At 41.1% G+C, this 21,238-nt stretch overlaps 4 protein-coding genes across 9 annotated transcripts; 1 reads left to right on the top strand and 3 right to left on the bottom strand.

Annotated features, from left to right (window-relative positions):
- Nucleotides 1-1,415: 1,415 nt before the first annotated feature.
- Nucleotides 1,416-7,339, bottom strand: cracdla (cracd like a). Its single transcript, XM_029459513.1, has 10 exons — nt 7,291-7,339; nt 6,878-7,022; nt 6,633-6,768; nt 6,390-6,530; nt 5,106-5,363; nt 4,757-5,005; nt 3,447-4,249; nt 2,308-3,250; nt 1,919-2,039; nt 1,416-1,823 (listed from the first exon to the last, which is right to left on the bottom strand). The coding sequence occupies exons 1-10, from the start codon at nt 7,337-7,339 to the stop codon at nt 1,627-1,629; spliced, it is 3,042 nt and encodes a 1,013-aa protein (XP_029315373.1). The 3' UTR covers nt 1,416-1,626.
- Nucleotides 7,340-10,851: 3,512 nt separating this feature from the next.
- Nucleotides 10,852-14,155, bottom strand: mitd1 (MIT, microtubule interacting and transport, domain containing 1). 6 transcript variants are annotated; one of them, XM_029459221.1, is made up of 7 exons: nt 13,881-14,155; nt 12,848-12,952; nt 12,409-12,545; nt 11,900-11,986; nt 11,600-11,715; nt 11,346-11,406; nt 10,852-11,272 (listed from the first exon to the last, which is right to left on the bottom strand). In XM_029459221.1, exons 1-7 carry the CDS (start codon nt 14,023-14,025, stop codon nt 11,177-11,179), a joined length of 747 nt encoding a protein of 248 aa, XP_029315081.1. In that variant the 5' UTR covers nt 14,026-14,155; the 3' UTR covers nt 10,852-11,176. The 6 variants fall into 6 exon arrangements, 5 of the variants coding, with proteins under 5 accessions (XP_029315081.1, XP_029315083.1, XP_029315082.1 ...); XM_029459223.1 differs by having other exon boundaries at nt 11,600-11,712; XM_029459222.1 differs by having other exon boundaries at nt 12,848-12,949.
- Nucleotides 14,156-14,553: 398 nt separating this feature from the next.
- On the top strand, nt 14,554-16,495 carry mrpl30 (mitochondrial ribosomal protein L30). The gene is made up of 5 exons (XM_029459761.1): nt 14,554-14,893; nt 15,076-15,162; nt 15,407-15,553; nt 15,882-15,955; nt 16,161-16,495. Exons 1-5 carry the CDS (start codon nt 14,852-14,854, stop codon nt 16,291-16,293), a joined length of 483 nt encoding a protein of 160 aa, XP_029315621.1. The 5' UTR covers nt 14,554-14,851; the 3' UTR covers nt 16,294-16,495.
- A 680-nt stretch (nt 16,496-17,175) lies between these two features.
- Nucleotides 17,176-20,883, bottom strand: txndc9 (thioredoxin domain containing 9). Its single transcript, XM_029459760.1, has 5 exons — nt 20,782-20,883; nt 19,600-19,806; nt 18,786-18,904; nt 17,867-18,121; nt 17,176-17,749 (listed from the first exon to the last, which is right to left on the bottom strand). Exons 2-5 carry the CDS (start codon nt 19,771-19,773, stop codon nt 17,629-17,631), a joined length of 669 nt encoding a protein of 222 aa, XP_029315620.1. The 5' UTR covers nt 19,774-19,806; nt 20,782-20,883; the 3' UTR covers nt 17,176-17,628.
- Nucleotides 20,884-21,238: the final 355 nt, after the last annotated feature.

Raw genomic sequence — 21,238 nt, 5'->3', positions numbered from 1 at the left:
ATGCAGTAAATAATGGTGTGCAGTGGCTGCTTTTACTTAAGAGAGAGGTCTGCATATTTCTACCGCTGGTGTTGAGGCAGTTCTTTGTATGGGTGGTGTTGAATGGCACTGAAATATTATTATAGAATTATTATGCCATAAACAACAACAATGCAGCCTCAAAAACTACAAAAACAAAGAGTTGAAACTGCACTCTGACACACACATTACAAGGACAGTATTTACAGAACTGTTACACTGGAATTGCAAAGTTTCTAATTTACAGTGTATTTTAATATTATCCGTCCTAATCTAAATGTATAAGAAAGATTCAGAAAAGAAATTGCCATGCATGTTGCAGCATGTGTCTTAGTACTTTTGTTTGTTTGCTTTTTGTGACTTTTTTTTATTGATAAAGACAATGCACATTAATCAACAATATTGTAAATGTGCCATCTGGCTAATTTTCAACTGTAGGCCTTTGGCGAGATGTTTTGAAAGCAGAGCAACAGGACACATCAAAACATAAGTACAGCAATACATCCACAATATCCACTTTACATGAAGCCATGCTAACAAGCAACGAAACAAAGCCAACCAATACTGATGAAAGCCATTTCTTTGATGCATGCAGAGCAGCAAGAAGGAATAGGACAGAAATAAAATACAACAATCATAACGTAATGGAGATCTCGATTTAAAAAAATGTACAAAGATGCAGTTACAAGTTAGTAAAATGGTGATATGACACAAACACATAAGCCATGCAGCACGGAGTTGTAAGATACAAACTATAGAAGATCGTACCAGGTTGTTATAAAGTACTAATATTCCAAACATACCCAGGCCATGCAACTGGCAAGGGACGAGTTAGCAGCAGGTTAGCCAGGAATGACAACAAGGATAATAAAACGTCTGACTTTCTTAGAAGCCAGGTCTATTACGCACCCAGACAATTAAGTATTGTCTAAGGTTTTAAAACAAAACAATTATATTAGTGGTATGCAGTGTGACCTACCATTTAAAAAAACATATCATTTCAGGGAAGAGCACCAGCAATGATCCCTTTTCACAGTGATGATGCACAACTCGGAACAGGTCTGGATCCGCTCTGCAGGAGGGGCTGTAGGCCGAGTTAGGTCTAGTGCAGGTCCCATGATACGGCTTACGGGTACATTAGGGCCAAGGTTACACACAGGGAAAAGCTGGGGCAACAAACTCAAATGTCCTGACTTTAATCTTGACCCACACTCGTAAGGTCTTGAAGAAATACTTCAATTATAATAGGAATTGTTCCACATTCTCTTTTACCTCATCACCGCTTGTTAAAAAGTTATATTTTCATCCATATATGAAGAGTTTTGGCATCATTTCTTATGTTGTAGAGGAAGTATGAAGTCAGTTATTGTATATTTTAATTCTCCGTAGCCCTCTTACATTAAGTCACTTGAGAAATGAAAGAAAATTCAGAAATACAATTTATCTTGATGTGTTTGTGGTAAAGAGGAATTATAATACATTATATATTCTCTGTCTGCATTAATACGAACACTTATTCAATACACAAACCCAACAGCCTCGACAGAGAGGGATCAACATTTCTCTGACAATTTGTCTACAGGTGTACCATCAGTTTGTCTGTTTCTCTCAGTCCATAGACTTATCACTCCAGGCCATCGACTTTCTTTTCGCCAGCTCCATCCAGGACGGCTGGCCGCTCTCAGACACGGACGGCAACGCTGACTGCATTGTAGGTGACGATGAGCGCGATGAAGATGTCACCACGTTTTTCCGCAGACATTTTTCCTCACGACGTCTGTCTGGAACTTTGGTGGGACTTGACTCTGAAAGAAAAAGAAGCGTTCATGTTGTTGCACATGGAGATACTGAATACGGAATTAAATATTACTACAGTTGTCATGACTGTGCGTCAACACACCTGCGAGCTTCACCCCTTGTCTTCCCTCTGGTTTGATGTCTCTGCTTAGGGCCGTGCTTTTCACCGAGGCAGCGGATTCACCTGATATCTGCACCTCTGTTTGAGCTTTCTTCAATTCCACCTGTAAAAAACTGTGAGTTAGATCATCAGCTCTAACGTCAGTCTAAAACAGGAGTAGTTCAATCTGGTGATATTTTAAATGTCATTAATTGTGACGATATCCAAGGAAAAGACCAAAACCAACTTCCCACTAACAAGAATGATTTGTGTATTAGTGTCGTTTCTTACTTTTCATGGAATTGTTGACAATAAGAAGAATATAGAACACCGCCAGCCTTATCCGTGATTAGATTTACATCAACAGACAGTTACAAAGAAGTACCACAAACCCCCTTGGTTCCAGGTGGATTGGTCCACTCTGCCCGTTTCTCCAAAAAAGCCGCCTTCTCGCTTACTGCCCCGGCCAAAACTGCTCGTTTTCCCGACTGTGATGCGCCCTCTTTCTCCTGCACTGCGGTTTCTCTTTCCCCTCTTCCCAAGGCCGGAACTGGAGGAAGAGCTGAAGTCAATGATGTTGCAGAAACTGAGGTTGTTGATTTGAGCTGGTTGGCTGCGTAAAGACCTCGATTGCTCCGGGGGGTCAGCTGGCCTGAGGAAAGGTAAGATTGTGCGAGAGACTGTGTGACACTCCCTTGTGCAATTTGAGATGAGGTCTCTGCTTGTGTGATGGAGTGCAAGGGAGACTGGGCTGTCCTGGTCTGTACGGCTGGATGAGATGCAGACTGACGTTCATTTGTTGGTTTTGCTGTTTGTGGTTCTCGAGAGGTGTTTGACTGAACAGATGTCTTCTGTTGCACTGCCGTCAGTGATGGTTTGACAGTCTGTGCTTGACTTTGCACTGTTTCTGCTTTGACTACATGAGTTGTTGGTTGATTCGCAGCCTCTAGTGGAGTTGTACTTTGTTGTATTTTTACAGTCTGTGTCTGTACTTGTGCTCCGCTCTGCGTCTCAGTCTGCACTTGTGCTTGAGGTTGAGCCGTGGTCTGCACGCCTGTCAAATCTCTGGGAAATCTGCTAGTGAAAAGCTGCTGGAGGCTTCTGGTCTTTTCCATTGCCAAGCTCATCCAGGACACCTCGGATGAGGCCGTTGGGGGGGCAGGCTGAGGCTCCTGGAGCGCTGCGACGGCAGTTTCAACTTCTTTAATGTTTGAGGAGGTTGTGTGGACTTCTGTAGCCATGATGTGAGGATTGTTCTTCACTGGAAGGGAGAAGCCTGACAGGGTTGGATCGAAGGAGTGACACAGTTCAGTTAGACACACTTGGTTGGCTGCACTGTTGAAGTTAGAGTGGCATTTTACAAGTACAAAGGTCTGCTGTGATCAGTACAAATCTTATCACTCTAAGAGTGATTATTTACTATGTGCATGTGTGCAATGTTTAACCTTATATGGAACGGAACAAAGACAGGACAGTGAGTATGGAGTAAAAAAATATATTTTTTTGTGCGTGTGAACCTGAGATTAAAAACATTTTCTCCAAGGTGAAATTATTAATATTTCTCAGAGACTCACCTGTCGGTCGGAGGTCTCTTATTTCCTGTCTTTTTAGTTTGTCACCTTGCTCCTCACCCACCGGTGGCTTTGACGTGTTGTTAGAAGAGGCGTCTCGAAATCTCATCGACAAAGACGTGGAGCGCAGTATAACACCAAACGCTGTTTTTCCTTCATCATCCTCGACCTCACGTGCTTCCACCGTGTCCTCCACCACCTCCTGGGCGCTCTCCACCTCCTCCACCTCTGCAGCGCCTGTATCTGAGGTCACATTTTTAGTAGATGGTGCCACTGATTCCACCTTCTTGAGGCTGTCCCTCCTGTCCCAGAGAAGAACTGAGCTTTTGTGTGGAGCTCCCTCTTGTCTCAGTCTTCCCACAGCAGAGGGGCCCCCTCTAAGTTCTTCCTTTTCCCTCGTGCTTGTTCCCCCGCCTGTCTTGTGCCTGGCTTCAGTGTGTTCCAGCACTCCCACAAAACTGCCTGATCGGGGTCTTTCTCCACCCCGGTGTTTGGCGGTGGTGATGGAGAAATGGAAGGAGCCAGATCCTGCGGTGGGTCGCTTTAATCCTCTTGTGCTTTCTGACTCACCTTGAAGCTGCTGGTGAACTGAGCCGAAGGGACTGGAGAGCTGGTTGGAAGTCAAAGCATTTCTCTGCTCATGGGACATTATTTGTATCTCAAAATCCCCTCTGTTGTCCTTCAGTTCTGATTGTATAAAGGACGAGTGTGGCCGTTCACTGGGCATTACATCCGCTGGTCTGTGAGGCTTAACTCGAAATACCTGGGAGGGCACGGAGGGCACGGAGGGCACGGAGGACACGGAGGGCACGGAGGGCACGGAGGACACGTAGGGCACGGAGGACACGTAGGGCACGGAGGACACGGAGGACACGTAGGGCAAGGAGGGCCCGGAGGGCACGGAAGGCAAGGAGGACACGGAGGGCACGTAGGGCACGGAAGACATGGAGGGCACTAAGGGCACGTAGGGTACGGAGGGCATGGAGGACACGGAGGGCACGGAAGGCAAGGAGGACACGGAGGGCACTAAGGGCACGGAGGACACGTAGGGCACGGAGGGCACGGAGGGCACGTAGGGCAAGGAGGGCACGGAGGGCACGGAGGACACGTAGGGCAAGGAGGGCACGGAGGGCACGGAGGGCACGGAAGGCAAGGAGGACACGGAGGACACGTAGGGCACGGAGGGCATGGAAGGCAAGGAGGACACGGAGGGCACATAGGGCACGGAGGGCACTAAGGGCACTAAGGGCACGGAGGGCACAAAGGGCACAGAGGGCACTCCCCCAGGAAGAGCCTGCTCCTGTTGGGAAAACGTCAGGCTGGATGATTTGGATGCTGCCTCTGATGTGACTGGTGCCACCTCGGGGGATTTTGAAGGACGACGCTGAGATGTAAACGGAATGACGGCCCCTCCTTGTTCTGTTTCCTCATCTTGAGTGCTAAGCCTCTGCTCTTCTTCTCTCAAAGACTCAGGGTGGTTGATGTTGCTTGGGGTGTGTAAGTGAGATTTAGATTCATTCTGCAAAAAAAAGAAAAAAAGAAGAGATAGAAAGAAGTTAAGGGAAGTGCATGAAGTGTGTGTTTCTTTTCATAAACAAGGTGACAAAATGTTGACTCACTGCAGCGAGTGTCTTCTTGGAGCAGGCCCTCTGGTTTCTGGGCTTGATAGACATGCGGTGGCGTGCAGCAGAGGTATCCAGGCAGGGGGTGAACTGGACTGGAGAGCTGAAGTCCAGCGGGGGCTCAACAACAGAAGAAGAGGAGGAATTGGAGGAGACCGAAAGAGGCAAAGGGAGCGATGGAGTCAGGGGAACAGATTTGGTCGGTGCTGGTTTGGGGAAGGGTGAGAGTGGACGAGAGGATGGCCGGGATGTGGTCTGAAAAGAAAGGAAAAACTGTGTTATCACAAAATGTATTATTTTCGTATTATTTGAATATTTATTGATTATATTTATTTCCTAATACCAAGCGGACCATCTCCTACATCCCTGACTTCATTCATGGGTTCTCTAGTTTATTTTGAGTTAATCCCACAAACACTGTCCTGCTGCGTAAATACTCACGAGATTAACGTGTGTCTGAAAATAGTCCCGGACAAATGCACTATTTACTTTTTAGCATTGTTTGCTAAAAACTGCACAGCTGTTGAGGGAATACTATCCCTTTGAGAAACACACAACTATATATTTGTGACCTATTTATGCAGATTGCAACCCAAATAGGAACAAATGAGCTCGTTTGGGGCTCAGACGATGTATATTTAGAGGCCTTTTCATGGAATTTGTTGACAATAAGAGAAGCCAGCCTTATCCTTTAACCATTGCATTAAACTAAACCAAATCCTATTCTCAGACTAGAATCCTCAAGAGTTTAGGGTTGGCAAAATGTCTCCTTCCAGGGTGTTCATGAGTTTTCATGACTAGAAACATAGAAGAACAGAAATCCACGCAAAGAAACACACGTGTTGCATTTACTGCACTGCTCAGCAGGGATGGGGAAGGTGTTTGCATGAATGATATATTACAAACTAAGAAGATGCTACAAGTTAAACGTTAAAAGGGGAAAGTGTAGTTGCAGTTGTAGTTCAGCCAAAATGGATGATGAAAAGTATAGAGTAGTCTGATTTAAAAATCCACTCAGATCAAAAAAATCTCAATCTTTTTAAGAAGAATAGAGCTGCAACCAAAGAGTATTTTCATTATCGAACAATCTGCAGATTATTTTTCTTAATGAATTGTTTGCTCTATAAAATAGTAAGAAATGTCCCAGTTTCTCTTTGAATGTCTTGTTTTCCAAATCCCAAAGATATTCAGTTAAATATGATTATCAAAATAGTTTCTGATTGTTTTTCTGTAGCCCTCAAATACTCCGAATGTAAAGATACCTGACCCAGTATCTCTCACCTTGCTGAGGGCTCCTGAGATCTCAGAGGGGCTGTGGGGAAGACTGTCATCCTCCGAACGGCTTCCCACATCCTCTGGACGTCTGACTGGCAGAACCAAAGGTGGCGGTCCCAAATGCATCTTCTGCTGCTGAAGCTTAATCTATGACAGCAGAGACACATGTGTTATTTGATTTGATTTAAAAAGAACTTCATTTGTAAAGGCACAGCTCCCAAAAAAGATGCCTAGAATAAAAGGCTGTACCTGCAGAGCTTTGATGTTGCTGTGAACGTTTTCCTGGGATAAAACCCGGGCTGGTTCAGCGTCTGTCAGGACCTCATCAGCCAGAAAGATGCTGTCATGGGACAATGCCCGTGATCCCATGATCCCATGGGAGCATCTGTGGTAGCAGGAGAGGAACAACAGAAGAGAAGTGAAGGCATAGACTAGACATCAGGACAGAAATGCAGCTGTGAAGCAAAAGGTTACACAACCATGTAGACACTCACGCCAAATCTTCATGAGATCCGAGTCCCTTTCCTGCCGTGACGTCACTGGATGACTGGCTGAGTTTGTCGTCTGCCTCTCCACCTCCTCTCTTACTCTTCCCGAACAGACGGCTTTTCAGAGACTTTAGTTTGGACTTTTTACGTCCTGACAGAGATTGAGACGGCGACAGATCCAGGTCACAGGAGCTCACACACACACACACACACACACACACACACACACACACACACACACACACACACATATGTGCAGAACTCACATATTTTGATTTAAAATAAAATAACTTTAGAAGTCGTAGTATTGTGCAGAAGTCTGCAGTATGAAGTATAAAAGAATATGCAATGTACAGAAATAAAGTCCCAAAGATGTGCATAACACTCTTATGTTAAACCTGCACAACATATAAACCTACCTGTAATGTCTTCAGTGCTTTCTGCTGTACCTCCAGAGAAATACTCCATCGGTCTGATCACTGAAAGAAGTGCAGAAGAGACGACAGGAAAGTGTGTGAAGAAAGGCAGCGATAATGAGAAGCGACCGGGACAACAGAAACCTCCGGCGAACACTTTGTAGAGGCTGTTGTTACATGCTGCAGGGCGTCTCGTGGTGTGAGTACTCCAGTGGTTTGTTCTCTGTTCTCTGGCAGGCACTTAATGCACTCGTGTGATAGCCTGAAGGTGTGAGCCTGGACTTGAGGTTCAAAGGTTTATTGGTATTATCAGGAACCTTTACTGTAGCTAGGCAGGGCGTACTGAGGAGCCCTTATAGTCAACAATATAAAATCAAAGAAGCTTTCACAGGACGAACATATACATTAGAAAACACATTAAAAGCGATGCATCAAGAAAAAAACCCATTGTGCAGGTTACAGGGGGGGGTATTAGGGTCTTTAAAGTGACATTGCACTAGTAGAAGTTCACAAATATCACACAGAGCAGTGCAGCCTGGATATTACTTTGTGAACAAAGCAAACACAACATCCAACATCAGGTTTATATGTCACTGGGTGCACGAGTCAGTGCAAGGTGCTTGTTTTTCTTTGTTTTACAGACTTTATTCTGCACCCTGCCGTGCTGCTAGTGCGCTATGTGAGACACACCATTTAACTGTGTAGCTGAGGAACTGCTAACAGATTGTGATCCTGTATGTGCGCCTGATAAGATGTAGCAGGTTATGGGTACACATGCAAAGTCCACACTGCATCTCTCATATTGGCCAGCCTGTTGGCAGAATTCAAGCACGCCCTATTGAAAGGATAACAGCGTGTGAGTAACCTAGGACACACCAAAAAAAAAAAAAAGTTGCCTGTGATTTACACATTTGAACCTCTTGCTCTACACATTTCAACTTGTGTTTGTATTTTCCACTAAAGCCCAGAGTGAAACTGAAGTGTTCATGCATCAGGCCATACCTCAGAGTTTTGTCATTCAGTAGGTCAAGATATAACAGTGCATAATCCAGTGGATTATTGACATTGCAGAGATCCTTGTGAGATTTCACAGCACCATAATCCACAACAACAGCTTAATCATAAAAGTCCCATGCCAGGTGCTGCATTCACAGGGAAAGCACTTCTCCTTTTTAATGGTAAAACACACATTCACACGCCAGCTAGTGGAGGAAAAGAACTTACCCAACGTCTAATAGCAGCACCTCTGCTTCTCTTCCTCCTCTCTCTCTCTGGAGAGGTCTCGTCTCGGCTGTGTCACCGTCCTAATGTTTAAACCTCAGGCTTGAGTCGACCACATGTGCAGACGGAGGGAGATGCAAAGGGAAGGGAGCGAGGGACGTGGAAGGAGAGAGGAGAAACAGGCAGGGAGAAAGAGAAAGAGAGAGAGAGAAGGACACTCCATGACAGGGTAAGCAAATGCACAAAGAGAAAAGAGGACAGAAGAGAATAAGAGAGGGAGAGCGAGAGGGAGAGAGAGAGAGAGATACTCTATTACATTAGTGGCACACTGTGGCCCTCTGCGCTAAGCTCCTTATGAAACGCTAACCTGATTTTAGGCCCAGAAATGAGAGTAGAGGGAAAAAAAATAAAGCTCCAGCAGGAAAGAGGACAGGCGTACAGGAATCACAGCTCATGGAACTGTTTACACATTACACCAGGCTGCTTACACCCCCGGGCGATCACAGAGAGGAGCCTATGTATATATGTGTGTGTGTGTGTGTGTGTGTGTGTGTGTGTGTGTGTGTGTGTGTGTGTGTGTGTGTGTGTGTGTGTGTGTGTGTGTGAATGTGTGTCTAAAAAAGTTAAACATTAAAAAAATAAATGAGCCAGGAATTAGCCATCTCCCCTGGTGGGATTCAATCTTTTATAGCATTCTACATAGAGATGTGTGTGTTGATAAAGTAAAACAAATGGCAAAAAAAGTCACCTTAAAACAATAAAAAGTGAATCTTTTAGGAGACACAGATATCTCCCCCACACACACATTTTATAATCAATGCAAAGATCCTGGTGTTGCAACAGTGAATCCCCCTTTTACACATTCCCACAGGATAGTATTCAGAGACGGGAGCACTATCTAGGCCACTGGGCTACAACCCGCGAGAGGGAGGGCGGCAGGAAGAGGAAAGCAAACCTTTGCATCCGCATGTTTTGTGTCTGTGTGTGAGCAGCTCCTCTGATGAGGCTCCTCATCACACAAATCCTTATCTCGGCCACCAGAATATAAACCCAGCCGGTGACATCTGGATTACATGCGACAAAGCACATGTTAACAGACCACAGTGACATAAACAGTCTGGGATGTGATTGATTTGTGTTGAACTGCTTCCCGCCCTGCAGCATTTAGTCCTCGCCGCTCTTTAGAAAACAAAGGTAGCGTTACAGTTTCGGTCATCTCTGGTTCATGTGGTCCCCTGATGGATTATAATTTCCTCCCCTCACGGCCCAGATGAGGATTGTGCATGCATATCGAGATTAAGGCCGATAGTTAATCCGATCACGGTGCTGTTTGAACTCCTGTGTGTTTCCATTCAAACAAACATGTTTCCCATGAACATTTAATGAGAGGGATGTTTCCCCATGATTGTTTTATTTATTTATTTAATAGGGGAAATTTTTTTTTAATTAAAATGTCATTGTATTTAATATGAGAGCTGATAACAAGTGACATACTCCTAATGACTTTTATAAATAGCATATATTTAATCATTTCGATGTTTAACATTAACCGTAACTAGAGGTCATTGTGCTTTTCATAGAGTTACATGTTACATTAACATTAATTACATAAAACTGTTTTTATATTCGGCCTCGCTGATGAAGCCACGGCTGCATTAAGGTTTTGTTGGAGTTGCACATTTCAAGCAATTTGAAATAATTGTTAATGATTTGACGCCATTTGAATGATTTAATCTGCAATAAACTAAACAACCAATTTCACTTTTGAACTTGGAAACTTGAACGAGAAGTCCAATAGAATAATGCAAAGTTTGAACATCTACTGTTCCATGAGCCAACTTCATCTTCTGATGAAGACCATGGGATATGGTCAAAAGCTGGAGATAGTAACATTAAACATTAAATGTAGAATCTAAAATAATTGCTACCCTGAGAAAGTTTTTCTAAACAATAATTAAATTAATTTGTGTATAGAATTAGGATCAAGCTTTTTTCTGTTTTTAAATTTAGTTTTGTTATTTTGGTTTCGTTTTGTGTTTATTGTTTTTTTGGTGAAGTTTTTGTTAATAAAAAGAACTCTTGGCACAAGGCTGTCTTTCTTATAACTAACTACACACCACAAAATAACTATTTCAACTGAATAATCTGCTGCAGTTCGTTTGGTAGCTTTGCATATTAAGACACCAAAATGTGACTTTATTGATTTAAATATAGTTTTAATCAGGTTTACAGATACTAATCCTGTGAGACTCCTTTTTATAATTATATCTTTACATGTATGAATTTAAATGTGAGACAGTATATAAAGTTACTGGATGAGCTCAAATCCAATAATAAAACACATTTTATGATATTATAAAAGCACTTTTATTATAATTTTTAAATGTATACATATATTTCTCCACCAGGTGGCGGTGTGACATCCTAAAAAGCATTTGGCAATAGAAAAAAAACAAAACATCTTTTGCATAGTTTGAATTTAGAAACATACAGTCCGTTAAATTTAAAGACACCAGTGACAAAAAACATTTGTAAAACCTGATAATAGATTGAGCACAGCTGTTATAAGGCACATGCACCTGTATGTTAAGGCAAATCCAAAAACACAGCAGATGTGTCTTTAAATTAATCAAGATAGAAAAACATTTGTATTTAAGATTTAAGAATCTCATAGTGTTTTTGTGTGTTTGGTGTGAAAGATGTCTACGTTGGTCTCGTGGCACTGCCTGAGGTCATAGTCACAATATCCAACAGAGAATCGTCCCTGGAAGATAAAAGTCATTCAGTCATTCAGCATCGTAGTTATGACATGAGATATATTTAATATGAAGTCTCACCTTATGTCTCTTGAAGTAATCTAGCCCTCTTCCTATCTTGATGATCCAACCGTTGTCAAACCTAAAAACACAATTCATTGTTTTACTGCCATAGAATCATAAAGTAGAGTGAGAATGTGAGTCCTACAAACTGAAGAAGAATTAATTGTATTTTATTTAGTTTTTTTAAAGATACCGCCATATGGAAACTATTCTTAGGATATACAGTGTGCTGTTTTGATATGAGATCCTCCATGTGTCAGTGGCAGCTGTACCTGATCTCCCGATCGTGTATAGTGGAGGAGTACTGCAGATCCAGAGTCAGTCCCTGAGCGCTCAGACTCTGCTTCAGCTCGGCCAGAGCGCTGCTCTGCTGGCTGCTGTCCGCCTGCTGGACGGGACGCAGGGCGTTGAAACAACAGCACAAAAGAAACAGAAGAGACATTTTTTGACTTGTCGTTGTAGGAAAAGCCAAAGTGTTGCTAATAACATGAACGATGTGTTGCAGGCAGGTTAACCGCCTGTGCTTATGTTGTGCTGCCATGCATTCACTGACAGCGTGTTTAATAACCTACTTCATCCTGTGAAGTGAGGAGATGGATCTTCTTCACCTTGCAGGACGCTTTGAGCAGCATCTCGCAGAACCGCAGGAAGTTGTACAACTGTAGTGAGAGGAGGGGGAGGCAGGGGGGGAGATTTATGTTGAGGATCAAATTTAGTGCAAAGATACACAAAGCTTTGTGTATTGTAACAACCATGATGTAACGCGATTAGATTGAAAGATGATAAATGATCATTATTGAATTATTACCTAAATTTGACCCTATAAGACTTCAAGCTACGTTAATAAAGCTCAACACACCTTAAAGCCCTCGTCATGTCCGTTAATAATGTTTTAGTAGAACATATTCCCATCGACGAAAACAAAGTTAATCATATTACCAATGTCCTGTGTACTGTGTATTAATCCAGCAACTAAAAACATCATTAACAGATCAGCAGTTTCAGAAAAGAAGCCAAAACCAGCTTGAAGCAAAGAGGAAAAGCTCAAACAATAAAACGTTGATGAAACGTCAGATCTTACTTGGTGTGTGTGCCGTATGTACGGGTCTTCTACCCAGACCTCTGTGAGCAAACTGCTCATGTAGGGCTTGAACAGAGCCTCGTAGCTGTAACCAGTAGCATCCTCCGCGATTCTGATCTGCTCGTGGTATTTCCCGTCTGACAGGAGAGGAAACACGGAAAGAGACAAGAAGGACAAGTTAGAGGTGCAACAATAACGTCATGCAGACGCAGATTTGTTTAACGATAAGCTCTCTGTAAGTTTCATCATGTTAACTGAAATAGTAAATGTATTCAAACTAGATATTAAAACACAGAAGCGAAGGGATCTCAATATTTTTTGTTAGGTTTATAGTGTATATCTAAAGCACATTATCAGAGGGCCAATGGAGCCTCGTGGAGCAGGTTAATCCGGCCTTGGCTCCGTTAGTTCTTCAGCCTTTAGTGGTTGTGTTGTTTACCTTCTTTCAACTGGTTCACATGAGCTTTGATTTGCTCTGCTCTGTCCATGTAGCCCTTTATCTTCTCCCTGTAGTGGCCTCTCTTTGAGTCATCTTTCACAGCTGCTGTCGGGAGAAAGGAAACAAAAATAACTTGTTGTGTCTTCATCGTGCTTCCAATGGGCCCCTGGGCACGGACATGCAAACGGACCCAACATCTCTCCTGCATATGAGAAAGACACAGACTTTATGGTTGTTTGGCCTCTTTTTGTTGTTGTTTATGTATTTTTGTAGTTCTTTTATTTATTTTATTTTCATTGTTAATTAATGTGTTGATTATTTTCTAAATTAATCGATTAGTCCTATAAAAAGCTCAGAACATGGTTTCCCAAAGCCCAAGATGACGTCCTGAAATGTCTCAAATGAGTCGTTTGTCCACAATTCAAAGATATATAATAAAAGATAATAAAACCTTCACAGCTAATAAATAGTTGCCGATTAATTTAATGGCAACTGATCTCTCTTTGTATTGTTTTGAGTCTCTTTGTGGTCATTTTGTGAGTCTTTTTGGATGTTTTTCTCCTTTTCATAGTTGCTGTGAGTCATTTTGTAGTTTTGTAGTCTTTGCAGCTGTTTTGCATCTCTGGTTATGTCACTTTATTGTCATTTTATGTTTCTTAAAAACACTTGACTTGTTTACAAAGGTTTTATTTCTATTATTATTGTTGGGCATTAGTGCTTTTTAAATGTATTTATAAGTCTGGTCTTTACCTTTATTCTTCCAATTCTGTTGTCCTTGTTGTTCCAAGCTGTTAGATTTATTTCTATGTAAGTACATCAAGAGACGCAAACAACGTAATCAAATTGATTTTATAAGTACACCTAAAATAAAGGTGATTGTGATTGCGATGTGTGTGAGTGTCTTCCTGGTTGGTTCTTGTCTCTTTGACCCCCTGACACTTTGTGCCCCTGGGCCTGTGCCCGGTAGGACCGTGCAGAATCCATCCATGCCTCTACATTGTATTTGTATAATACAAGTAATAATAATGTATACCTTTCAACACGTCCATAAGCAGCTGGATGCCCTCCTGGTAGCAGACCAGAGACTCCTGGAAGCGGCCGCTGTTGTCCAGCTCCACCGCCCGCTTCAGGACGGAGATGGCGGATGTCTCCATCCCTGACACGTGACTTTGTGTCATTATTCTGTCTCTACTTTGTCTTTTCTAGAGCTTCTAAAAAACTAACAGAGTTTTCATGCTTATCTGCTGTCAGGAAAATCATTGGCGCTACACAGGTGCACCACAAAAATAAATCCCGGAGAAACGCAACGGCGTGATAATGGTCCGCAAGAAAGGTTCTTATAGATGGGTGCAGTTTTATCAAAAACATACAGCTAACCACCTATATTTTAATTAGATGTTGTAAAAATGTAAATAGCTTATTCTTCCCTTTTTTAAATCTCAAGTACAGTTAAAAGTCTCTCGCATAAGACACTATGGAGACTTTTATCTTCCTATATTCATTGAGGACTCTTTGGAACAACCTACGTTGTGACCTTATTTTATTTATGTTTATTTATTCTATATGCCTTCATTTGATTTATATATATTTACTGATGTACTGTTTAATTTGAAATTGTACTGTTTGTTTGTATTCTTGTATTGTTAACTGATCTGAAGCAAATATATAAAAAATAACTGTAGGAACCTTGTTGGGGGAACATTTTCCATATCGGCGCAGTTTCAAAGTAACTCATTGACGCTTCCGGTTTAGACATCCAGGGGACAAGACTGTAAAGACAATAACGTGACAGTCCGTTTGCGGTTGTTTTCAAGCGCTTTAATTAATGTAAATATGGTGAATATGATGTGAATATAGTGTTTAGTGTTTGTGTTTTTATTCATAACGTTCAGTTACGTTTGATCCACGCGCTCATTTGGCGGTTAGCAGAGCTGCACGCTCACGTTAACCTTGGCGTGCGTGACTAGTGTTAATAAATTAACAGTAATTACCGAAAAATAAAAGATGTCCGGTGTGTGTCGCGGTTTGAGCTCTTCATCAGTCAAGGTAAGAGGAACATCACTCGGTATTCCTCATGTTGACACAATCAAATAACGTGTTCTGCATTTTAAATCAGGAACTCTCAATGTCAGTACTGTGAGGTTAGTTTGTATTTAAATGTTCTTTATCCTGAAATATAGTAGCACTCTTTGCTTTTAATTGCCATTACTGTTTGTGTATGTTTACAGATCCTGACAGAAGCTACACCTTTGTCGGGTTTCCCCTGGTTTGTGTCCGCACGCAACATGTTTCACAAAGCAAGAATCCCAAATGCGGTAAGAATAGAGTCAACTCTAATGTCAACTAAAAGATGCATTTATCACTTAAACATTTGGCCCTGTCTTGTAGAGGCGATTTAAATACACTTAATACTTTGTAATTTTAGTTTAAATCATGCTCGCATGGTTCATAGTAGTACATTATTATTATTATAATAATGCTGCTTTGTTCTTCTTCTAAATGATAAAAGCATCGCTTGTTGTCGGTGTTCAGAGGTTCTTGTGTGTTTTCTCTTCACAGATTTTTGAAGAGAGATCAAAAGAACATGAGAAATATGGAGGAGATCCAGAACAACCTCATAAACTGCACATAGTGACACGAGTTAAAAGTGCGATGCGTAGACCGTACTGGGAGAAGGAGATGGTGAAACACCTCGGGCTTGATAAGGTGAGGCTTTGCTTTTGTTCTGTTCAATGCTCCTCATTGATGCCAGGTCAGCAGAAAGTTTTCACATCTTCCTTCTTCACACAACAACAAAAAATCCCATTCCTGTATGTCACACTTAAATTGGTTTATCTTATTTGAAGCTTGCAAGATTCTTGCTGTTCAGAGTTGTATCCTCAAGAATTAAACACGGGGTACGTTAACCTTGCTGAGCAGAACAGAAAGACGATCCCTAAAATTGTTAACGGTGTATTATGGCGTTTTCTAGAGGCAACATTCGTGCTTAGTCTCAGATGTTTTGCACTGACTGTTCTCTCTCTTTTGTCTTTAGTTACATTCACCTGTAATTCACAAAAACACACCTGCAGTCAATAGTCAACTGAAATTCATCAAGCACCTTGTAAGGTAAGATTAATGCAACAATTTCAACGTGATGATGTCTTACTGGACATTTTAGGTTTAGTTACCTTGAAAGTGCTTGAATGTTCTTGAATGTGCTGTAAGAACCCTGTATCCTTTTTTTTTTTTTAAATCTCATCTAATAAATGCCTATTAAATCTATTTGTCTGGACATTTAAAGACACTTTTTCGTGTTCCCTGGTTGGTTCAGGATCCAGCCGCTGAGGACGCCCTATGGAATCCCTGCTGAACATGACATTGGAAACACCTTCATCAACAGCAAAGGAGAGCTGATCGTCCGTCGCCTCCTCCAACCTGTGGACCCCAAGGCTCTCGAATCTTAGCCCCGCTTTCAAATCATAGCAATAAATAGTTAAATTGTTCATAAACTGTCATGTCAATGAGTCATGTCCACGACACCGAGAACAGTGTTTGGTTTGAATGGGTTCTGGATTTACTCAATAAATTACCATTTAAATACCAGGAATTAACAGATGGTTCAAATTCTTTATTAAATACATACATTAAACACCTTTTGAAATTAAATGCAGCCTTTTATTTATTTTCATTTTGTGGAGACAAGTTCTCAGAGTGCTATTGGCAATTATTATACTTTAATTTCAGCTGCACAAAGGGTCCACTCACAGGTGCTTTCACTTATTTTGAACAATTAGACTTCTTTACAGGACTACACACTAGGGGGGTGTGTGGGGGGGGGGGGGGTACAAGAAGAACATGTACTCCACACAGAAAGGCCCTGACTTTCCCTAATGTATACTGTTTTTTTGCAATAAGTGTGTATATAAAAAGAATCTAACCTTACTGTTATGAAAACTGGAAGTGTTATCCTAGTCAAGTCGTGATGAGATCAAGCTGACAAGACTAAACTGGATGAGACGGGTTCGGTTGGCATGTGCAGTGTTTTTATTACACCCGTTAAGATGTTAAACATTTTTCCTTTTATTATTATTGGTATGTTGAGTTTATGTAATTCCCAGTTGTCTGTCAACTTTAACCTGAGCAGAACTTTTGTCAACCAGAATAATCAAATACACCTGAACCAACATTAAAGGGGAACTTCCCTGATTTTACACAAGCACTTTCCAGGGAGGAACGTCTAACAAGAAACAATGTGTTGCATTGTGGGAATTGTAGGATACAATGTTTTAAAATCTGTTTTTCAGACACTACAACTTTATAGAAGAGCTATACAAACAACAGAAGCACACGTTTTATTATTCATTTATTAAGTCTGCATTATTCAAGTCAAACTCTTGCTACAAGGAAATGTTGTGTAAAATGTATTCTGATGCTGTAGATGATCTAGGCATCCTGCATCATGGTTTCTGTTCCAACATCAGAGTCACACGGTTACAAGAAAACACGAGAAATAAACAGAACTACCTAAAAGGAGCACACCTGTAACGTAAGACTAAGAGAAAATCATCAACACAAGAGCTCGTTGATAAATGATTGGTGCAGAGGCGCAGTCAGGCAAACAAGTTTCCTCCTTTTTGAAGTGCATGTACTTTTGTTATTCAAACATGGGTGACAATCTATTTAAAAAAAGGCTGAAACAAAATGATGATATGAAATGAATGGGTAAGTCACTGAGAGAAGAAGAGAAAGTAAAGCGGTCTGTTCATTTAAGAGAGAAAACCAAAGACTGTCGGTGCTTCTCAGTCGTCTCCAGAATCAGAGTCAGAGTCGTAAACTCGCCCTCTGATGGTTTTCTTCTCCACCTTTGTGAACTTAGTGCCTGACCTCTGTGGCCCTGTAGGAGGCTCCATCAGGTTACCACTAGAACAAACAGAAGAGGATGATGTTAAAATCAGGTCGCATGTTGTTTTTCTCGACTCATTACTGTGATTGTGCAGCTACGATGCTTACAAGGTGACGGTGTACTGTCTGTCTCACCTGTAGTTAATAACATCTGCACAGCCGAGTCTCCATTCAAGCATCTCCGTGGGAAACTCGTCCGTGTTTCCCATGTCGGAGAATCCAACCACATAGTCCTTTGTTTTCCCGTCCAATAGCAAGGCCAGCGTAGGAATAACCTTGATCCGCAGCCTGTCGGTGAGAAACGGGGCCTTTTCCACATTCAGTTTGATGAATTTGGTCTCAACGTGCTTCTTTGCCAGGATGGCCAAGTGTTTGTCGAGGATCTTACATCTATACGTAGGGGACAGAGGACAGAATGACACGTTAGCAAGAAGACAACGGGCTCATGTTAACAATACTAAAGTAACGAATGCTACCGAGGTGCGGACTCCTGGAATTGAAAAGATTCTGCATTCTTTGAAAGTTACTAAATTAGTTACAAAAAGGATTTACAATACTGATCATTTTTTCGATTTAACATTTAGTATTTGGGCTGTAGCGGTTTGTGTGTTTGTGACTCCTAAATAGAATACAAAATGTCAGCATATAGTGAACAAATTAATTTCCCCTCTGCCCGAGGTGACGTCTTGAAATTGCTCGTTTTGTTCGACAAAGAGATAAAAACGCTTAAAAATGTAACTAAGAAACAGAAGTCCACTTCACGCTTAAGAAGCTGAAACTGGGGAATGTTTTTAAATGACTTACAGGCTGAATTGATTATCAGTAATGTTGCCGTCAAATCAATTTCATTTATTTAGCCCGATGTCACACATTTGCCTCAAGGAGCTTTACAATCTGTACAGTTTACAACACCCTCTGTCCTGAGGCAGGTTCATGTTCTGTTGAGTGATAAACAATTAATCAACTCATCTGTTTAGCACTAGATTACATTTCTCAAAGTGTACACCTGTCGCTGTCACTTCATGATATAAATAAAGATTAGATATGGACTTACCTGAAGGTGGAACTTCTGTAGAAGTGGCAGACAACATTCTTGGTGTCTTTGACCTCGCCAAAAAAGTCTTTCTCACTTGAGATTTCTCTGTACTCTCCATGTCCTTTAGACAACCACTCCTGAAAAACAGAGCACAAGGGTGAGTAGCAGAACAATGAATCTCAAAAAAGTAAAAACAAAACCGGCTTTTACATTCAAGCACCATTTTCCCCCATGAAAGATCCACTTGTACTCCTGCCGTGTAGACAAACTCCGAAACAAGTGAGTGTATAAATCCCTCCAGGCTTCCCACCATGGTCCAAATATCTTTTCTGATTTAAGATCCAAAACTCCCTTCCTCAGAAGTCAACAATATTCTTGAAATCCTGTGACCACTAAGGTTCACAATCAAGCTGTCACATGATAACAAAACACCCCTGAGAAATGCAATAGAATATTATCACTCCCCCTAGCAGGCTTCGAGGCACATACTATTTAAAACAGACATGCCATGGATACGTGACGGTATCTTTTGCAGTGAGTGCCGATGTTGCGATATAAATGTTGCCCTCGCTGTAACAAGTGTATTTACTAAATGTCCCAGATAACTTAATACGCTTCAGACATTGACAACAAAAACAATAACAAAAGACGGAGTTAGGTGGCGTCCTGACGTAGCGGATCATGGGAACTTCTCTTCTCTTCAGTACAAGTTTGAAAATTGTTGGAAACATTTGAAATAATGTAAATATTACACAACTCAACAAAATAAGTAACATAAGACATTTTAATTCTGAAATGTTACGATGTCTTTAAAAGAAAACATCCCACATACCTGCTTTTGTTTCTGGGCTTTTTTAAGCGCATCTAATCGCCTCTCCTTCAGTCTTTCCAAATCATCTTCATCAATTTCATTCAGTTTGCTCAACTGTGCATCCACCTTCTCCTCCACCACCTTGGCTGTCTGCTCCAAAACCTTTGATAGGATGTCCATTGATTGGCTGGCCATGATCGCCTGCTCAGTGTGAAACTCTCGCTGAATCTAAGAGGGTAAAGAACAGATAATGTGAGACCAGATAACAACAACTGTACACTATGTTTAAACTTGATCGCTTTGGAGGCTGTAGTTTGTGATGATGTAGAAATGTGTTGTGCTACACTGAAGAATGTTTCTTATATTGAGTCTACCCTCATCGACTACAAATGGGGTGGACAAACTATTAGAAGGTTTAAAACAAAAACTGAACATATGAGCCATCACGAAGGTAGTTTATTACAGGGTCTATGTACCTAACACATCTGTAATCAATGTATGGTTGTCAACTGCCCTAACATGAACAATGCAGCAACATAATATAATCACCAATTGTTTAAATAACCAAGTGTGTACGTAAGTTTACAATGCTGTACAATCACAACATCTGTGAAGGATGTTTAGGATTTATCAATTGACGGCGGAATGGTGCGTCACTACCTGTGCATAAGGAGATAAGTAAGGAATTATTAACGCACATTTTCTTAGCATTTAGGTAATTCTAACAGCTCATATCATGGCTGCTACTTAACAATACCGATTAATGTCACTCAAATGCCTTCCTAAGAGAAAAAGACTATTCGACTGCAGGCAAAGCCTTTGTGACAAATGGGCACACCTTTATTCGTCGGCTGTTTGTTAGCTAGCGTCTAACATTAGCTGCGTTAAGAAACGTGATTATGGTTGTTCATTTGTTCGACATTTCCTTTTTAACTTCATGTGCAGCTAATCATTAAACGCCAGGAGGTTTGTAGCTAACGGTTTGGTGCTAACGTCTGCCAATCATCAACGAAAGATCCAGAGAAATACGTATGTTAGCCTGCTAAGCTAGCTAACGTTAGCCATGCGCGAGTATCATAGATGTAAACACTCGCAGGGACAGAAACATTCTTGACACGTGTGAGATGATAATACACGTCAATGATGTGTGGTGGTAAAAATAAAATGGGTTCATTCATAATATCGCTGGTTATTATGTGTTACCTGATAAGAGCTCGCCGACACTTCAGATCGTACGCGAAATGCAAACGGTTACTGCGGATGGAACGTCACAGTAGTCACGTGTGACGTCAAACTACATCCGGCAACTCAAATAATAAAAAATAATACAAATGTCTTTTTAATAAAGATAAATATTTTCATTCTATTTGCAAAAATCTATATTAAAAGTTAACAATCATTTTAGCTTTATTTTCATTTATTTTTATCATTTAGAGTTCAAATATCCACAAATTAACATTGGGTTGATTATTTAAACCCTGCAGAATGCAATTTATTATTAGTATTTTATTGATACAGATTTGTTTGTATTTAATAATACAAAAATATTACAAAGAATTGGCCATCATAACAACTTGGCTTACAAGAAAAGTAAAAACATAAAAAATACTAAATAAAATCTTGCAAACCATGCAAAAAAAGAACGTTTATAAGAAAATGA

The sequence above is a fragment of the Cottoperca gobio genome, chromosome 21 (genome assembly GCF_900634415.1).
Source record: "Cottoperca gobio chromosome 21, fCotGob3.1, whole genome shotgun sequence".
Taxonomy (NCBI): Eukaryota; Metazoa; Chordata; class Actinopteri; order Perciformes; family Bovichtidae; genus Cottoperca; species Cottoperca gobio.
This window is presented reverse-complemented; position numbering and strand designations above follow the sequence as displayed.